The sequence below is a fragment of the Loa loa genome (assembly GCF_000183805.2).
Source record: "Loa loa unplaced genomic scaffold supercont3.37, whole genome shotgun sequence".
In the NCBI taxonomy this organism is placed as follows: domain Eukaryota; kingdom Metazoa; phylum Nematoda; class Chromadorea; order Rhabditida; family Onchocercidae; genus Loa; species Loa loa.
Window position 1 is genome coordinate 232,457 of NW_018108217.1, and position 6,737 is coordinate 239,193.

At 29.3% G+C, this 6,737-nt stretch overlaps 1 protein-coding gene across 1 annotated transcript in view; it reads right to left on the minus strand.

The window, feature by feature from the left end:
* Positions 1-5,028: 5,028 nt before the first annotated feature.
* Positions 5,029-6,737, minus strand: part of LOAG_17061 (hypothetical protein) — a gene marked incomplete at both ends in the record, with an annotated part of 2,824 nt that continues 1,115 nt past the window's right edge. Inside the window, 4 exons of the mRNA XM_020449722.1 lie at positions 5,029-5,123; positions 5,298-5,421; positions 5,679-5,774; positions 5,922-6,056. Coding sequence (XP_020306715.1) covers positions 5,029-5,123; positions 5,298-5,421; positions 5,679-5,774; positions 5,922-6,056 — 450 coding nt within the window. The remainder of the gene's footprint in view (positions 5,124-5,297; positions 5,422-5,678; positions 5,775-5,921; positions 6,057-6,737) is intronic.

The following is a 6,737-nucleotide window of genomic DNA, read 5'->3' on the forward strand; positions in this document are numbered from 1 at the left end:
TATTTTGATAATGACATCATTATGCCCAAAATATAGTCAATAATTAGTCACAATAAGTGAACAATAATAAGAGCCAATAATCACAATATGTGACCAACTATTTGATCAGTGTTAAAAAGGACTTTCACATACAGATATCACGAAATATTTGAAATGACAAATTGTCCCAAATCTTGTTTTGTGTACATCATAGTGGATATTTTAAACCATGTTTTGTCCAATAATTGAGTATTGCAGAAGTTTATCAAACAATTAACCTACGAATTTCAAAAAGGAAAAAAGGTTGCGACGATATTTATGATATTTGCTATCAATTTTTCGTATTTAATCATTTTGAAATTGCTATTGCACAAATGCAGCACTGTCAAAATTTTCATCCTTTAATTTGAAATAAATGTTTTCACTCATTGAAATTACAATCTATAACGACAATATCTAATTATCATTCGTATACAAAGGTAAAGCAATATTAGTGTTGTTGGAATGATTTGGTAGTGATGAATTTGATATCATTTCTCATTACTTTAATTGTACCATAACATGAAATAAGGAAAATTTTAAAAGGAAAAATTTGATTATTACTAAATCTTCGCTTCAGAAATTGCTTTGGAATGTGACTGAGCAAAATTTTATTGCATAAAAAATATTTGCAAAGAAATTATACAGCATTTATTCATTTGAAATTCCCATTTGTTTTAGGAAATCATTTGTTAAATCATTAGATTTATCTTATTAATTTTTCTATTTTCTTATTTTACTTTATTTTATTGCAAATATAAGGAGAGAAAATTGATTCAAGAAACGTTTTTTTGAAATTAATAAATTATTTTACCAAAATTGTTTTCAGTTTACACCAATCAAACAACTACTAATTCTTCAGTTGGACTCGTGTTAATTAATTGGAAGTGATAATAACGGACAAAATGAACAAAAAAAAATTTGAAACTGGTCAATTAATTTGATGTTTTTTTTAGGAAAGATTTCTTACAGACTGCATGCCTATGCAGTTTTTTATAATCCGGCAGATAGATATGAAAAAAAGTTCTGACCATTGAACAGCCATTTTTCTGAAGTATTATAATCAAGAATATGTTGACATCCTCGATGTTTTTATTAATTCTATGACTATTTGTGCTATCGTTGAAAATTTTGAGTTTGAAAAAATCATGAAATTGCGCCTGAATTTTCATAAAATTAGATTTATAAAAGTTGGAGTTGACAATATTATAACTTCCAGAAAAGTCAGTCCATGAGTTAGAAATAGAAGTTAAATAGGTCATGACAATGCGTCTCCATGCACCCGTCCTTAAATGTTTCCATGGCTACCGCCATTCCGACATCAGCAATAATTCTTGAACTTTTTGAGGAAATTATGGGGCAACTAGAGAGGCTATTGAGAATTAAAATTACCTATAGAAACAATCTCATATTATTATTTTAAAAGAATTTATAGGATATGTCAAATGTGACAAGAAGAGAGAAACAAGTAGAAATTTATTAGCTTACCTGGTTGTTGAAAGGAGGTGAACAGAGTGTGCTACCAGCAGAGAGCTATATTTCACAAAGTTTGTTGCAATTTTGAAGCCCACTAATCTATAAAAAGTATCAAATACATCCCAGTCCTTATGAAATCATTCAAGCAAAAGTAATTACTGAAAATGCACAAAAAAAAGCGACATTGTTCAATAAGGTTATCAGAAAAGTTTGCTGTTAAAAGTTTTTCAAATCAAAATTTGTTTACAAATAATGCAAAGGAAATCGAAATGATCAAGAAAAGTGATCTAACAAAGAAAAAAAATAACTGATAAGGAAATCCCAACTGAAAAAGTGATATAAAATACAGCATTTTTTTCAGTGATAAATTTAAAGATGAGTTAGCAAATGACAAACAAGGATGAATCGTTTGAAAAGTTTTACCATCAAAGGTGAAAAATTGTTTGATACTTCAAAAATTAACTTTGTGAAGCAATGCCATATAAAATTATGATAATGCGCATATATTTCTATGCGAGATTATAGATTTATTCATCAGAAGGATTAGATGATTATTTTGATAGCGCATTCTATTAAGCAATCGTTCGTCGAATAATGTCCCCTGTTGATTTGTCCCCGCCAGAATATTTAATGTCTGCTTATATTATTCGTTTAAGTTATAGTTGTATTTTGTAATCTTGTTTAAAAAAAAGTTTCATAAAGGAAGAATGCTTAATGGTTACATGCAAAGAAGGCTTAATTTTATCCAGATAAACTATTGAGTAATCTCTGATCTGTTTCATTTTAAGTATGTTAAAAGTAACAATCATCCGATGATTTTACAGTTCATCAATTTACATTAAAAGTCCTTTTCCGGATTTTAATGTGATCATTTACTTAGATTCTTTTTGTTTAAGACAAGTCTAAATAGACGAAATTCTTTACTTCATAAAACGCATCGTTTAAGTACTGGAATGTGGAAGCATTAAAAAGCAAGTAAACATACTCCTTCGAACAAAATCCCCAATACACTTAACATTCCATAATTTCTTTAATTTGTTAAACAATGTAAAGAAGAGTCTTCTACAGTAAGGCTTTGAATCATCCATTACTAAGTAAAGACCGATAGATTTGTAATAATAGAATTGAACTTTGACCCTCTATCAATGTAATAGTAATTCTTTTAAGTGCGGTACGTAATATTTCATTTTGCATGCAAAACATTGTATATTTGCATCCAAGTGGAATTTTACAAGTTTGCTATATGTAAGCTAAGATCTAATATAATCACACGGAGACAACTTATATTTTTAATTTTTGAATTCGAGAAAAGACTCATTCTACGACGGCTAAAACTGAAACATGTTGACAAAATGATAAAACAGCCAATGCTTTTGCATCAATCATGAAAAGAAAATACTTAACGGCTAAGTGCATTTATACTTGAAAGCAAGCTCTTCAAAAGAATCTACCAAAAGCCCTTCTCTTCTCGTCTAAAATTTTCTTCATGGAAACATACGCCAAGTGAATCACTTATGCGATAACTAAAAATATTTGTGGATAGCGATGAATAATATTTTCATTCTTATTGCGAAGAGAAAAGAGTTAAGAAAATTGAGGAAGGACAGAAGAATGAGGATTATTGTCGCTCACAAAGCGCAATATAGTATGCATCAATGCGCAATCTTAGTAACACTTTGATAATAAATAGAAAGGATTCTAAAACGTCATTCTTCATCTCTCTTTGAAGGTGTTGAAGAAGAAACTCCAAAATGCATCAAATTTTTTCTGGAAATAGCAATTATCATTTCCCATTACATCATTTTATCATTGTTATGCATTCATGCAAATAATGGTTGAAATAAATGAGAATTGATGAAAATACCCTAGTCATTTTATGAGTGTTACAATATCCACAGCATTTCACTGCTGATAATATTTGAGCTTAATCTGAGATTAATAACTGCTTACTTATATGACGATATTATCTAATGATTGGTGAAGAAAAGTAATTACAGTTTTTGCATTACTCAACTTCGTTTCAAATAGATATAGCCATGTTATATGTCATTGGAATGCTTCTTTCTTGTTTTTATTTTCAATTTTTGTTGATTATTTATTGTTTTCTGTTATATATATCTTCTAAAATTAATGAAATGATATTTTAAAAAAAGCTAAATTCATGTGATATTTCTCTTTTGGATTCAAAAATTGACCATAAAATAACGGAAAAAACTCCTAATATTATTAATATATTTGGTACATGAAGTCATAGCATGCTGGCGGTTGACGAAAACTTGCAAAGTAGACGACAATCTTGAAAATGACGGAAATAATGATTGATGATTGCACAAGCCTTACACATGAACAAAACATAAGCAAACAAGAAATCAGATATTTCCGCATAATCTTCCAATGGGATGGCATTTACCTGAGGATGTCTCATTCAGCATTTATCGCAGTTAAACTGTACAACCAAGATTTTTTGCCTCACAGGCAGTAATATCTCATTTATTATGCGTTAGAAAAAAAAGAAGGGATAGACTATTTGGCTTCTTAGAACGTTTTGCATCAAATGAGTACATACTTCAAATAGTTCCAAATATCAGCGTTTTATTTTGAAGATAAATATTAATCTTATATAACTATTTCAGAGTTTCAATTACCATAAAAAATATATTATTCAAATTGAAAAAGGATGAAGTAGAATAATGATGACCTGACCTCATGAATAGCAAGTCATAGATCTTGCAAGTTTTTTGCAAACAATCATTGACTTAATCATGCTTCTGGCTTTAAATCACATCATTATAAAAATCGTTAGAATATAATTCTATTTCAACTTCACATTGTTCAAATTTAACTTTTAAATTTAAGGTCGGTTTGTTAGATCGGTTGATTTCATAGGAGTGTCAGGGAAGGTAAAGTACATTTCATATCATTAACGTGATTGGTGATTGTAAGAAATTTTACCTTTTTTTTTTTAGAGGAAGTTATTTCTTTTTGTAATTTGTGAGGGGTTCAATTTAAGTCAAGGTTTATTTAGAAACTAATTTTGCATCTGATTACTATTAGTTTCACATGGAAAGCGATTCTACATTTTCAAACAACCTACTTACTTACTTCTTAATACTTAAAGCGAAATCGGAAAAGATAACGGAGCAATATATATCGATTTCTTCAGACTATTTGTTCATTCTACACTACCGATTTCAAAATAAAGTAATTTGATTACCTTAAGTCTTCCTATTCATTTTATATGAATAAATAAAACCAATCATTTAACATTTAGTGATAAGAGCAATATAAGGTAAGAGATAACTTTCATTACAGCAAAGATTATTGTAGTATGTTGTAATTAAGTAAATCGATGACCAAGATCAAGACTAAAAGGCTAGATAAAACAAATAACATACTATTTCCTGCTTTCCGATTATCACTGGGAAAGAATTAATCTATCACTGCATGGAAAGTTTGTTTTCTATTTGATTGCTTTCAATTAGAAACAAATATTTAATATTTGAAAATAATGGATGTATGCTAACTGTCCACTCTTCATTGAGTTTCATTGTCATTTTTTAGTCGCCTGTACAGCTCTTTTTCCGCCGTTTGTTCTGCCACTTCGCAGTTATATGATAATTTGATCAGTTCTGAAATGAATAATTTTTGCAAATTAAGCATATAGCTTTATGCTAAGATTATCATAGAGCTATCTAGGAAATGATTGAAGTTTAAGGACAAATTTCTTGCATAGCTCCTCAGAACTTTTTTGCACTTTAATTCGAAAAAATTTCGAAAATTAATTAAAAGGAAGTGCAACAAACGTTTTTCAGTGAGTGTTCTGGACAGAAGAAGTTGATGCAAAGTGCGAGTATCACGTTCAAATAAACATTTGCGATTTTTCCACTTCACAAAATTTGACACTTCGCTGCCAAACTGGCTGAACATCTGGAAAAAGGTTCGTTTTCAATCAGGTCATCCTCTACACCACTTGTAAAAATTAGGGTCATTTCAATTAGATTATTTGTGCAAATGCACAGTCTCACTTATATCGAATAACTATGAGATTGAATCAAAAAGTGATTTCACAGGTAGAGACACAGTTATTACTCAGATCAATATTTAGTCCTTTAATAATTCTGTTTGAACTTTTCATAGACCTTTGTTAGTGCCACTATTTGTTAAAATGCAAGCGAAACTTGGACCTTAAAATTTATGTGTCCATTTGGGAGTAATTGTGCACATTGACGATGCAATAATGATAGATCCTTCATTAGAAGACCAAAAAATGGTATGATAATCTAAAAAAAAAAAAAAAAAAAATACTCTATAAAATTAAGTGTTTTTGAAAATTCCCTGAAAATGCATCGCAAATTTTCACACTTGTGAAAAATATAAATTTAAGCCTGAATTTAATTTGAAAATAAATAAAGAAAATAACAGCCTACGGCATCGCTTTCGTTCCGAGCACTATTAAAGCGCCATATTGCCGCTTTAAGAGTTGACCGATAACTGACAAAATTTGCTGTTGGATCGAACTGATGACGAAGAATTTCAAGCTTACTTTTCTCAACACGATTCCACTGCAACTTTTCTTCTTTTCTTTTAAAACAATTTTCAAAAGAGAAGTTTGATGAGATAAAATTTTAATAACTTTGATTTGATGAAAAAAACTAAACGTTCGAAAAATAATTAAAAACACGAAGATGTATGATAAATATTATCAGCAGGCAGAGAGATGGTCCAGAGCCATTATTGATCAGAAATTAAAATCAAAACATAACACTTTCCTTATCAAAACTATTATCGAGGAAATAATGGAAAAACTGAATTTAATGCTCCCCTCTTTCAGTAATCAATAAAATTAGTGCTTGTTAGCTGTGTATACAATAATATTTAGTACAAATATCTAATTATGACTTACTTCGATATTACTTCTAGAAGTTCAACTTAATATTTTCATTATGTAATAAGTTTCGACGTAGAAAGTATCACTAAAATGTTGTCTTCAACCTATTGGAATTTTATCATAGAACTGTGCTATCAGACTTTAAATGAATTTCCGAAGAAATTCCCGCTAATTTGCTTCATCAATAACCAATCAATTAATCTTGGCACTTCTCACTTCTTTAGTCTTCCCATCCCAAATATAATTTCAATGATAATATCATTTTATGACATTTCGTTAAATTCAGACAAATCTCGAGTAATTGTATGATATTCAGAAGTTCACTCCAGATTAATTATATATATATATATATATA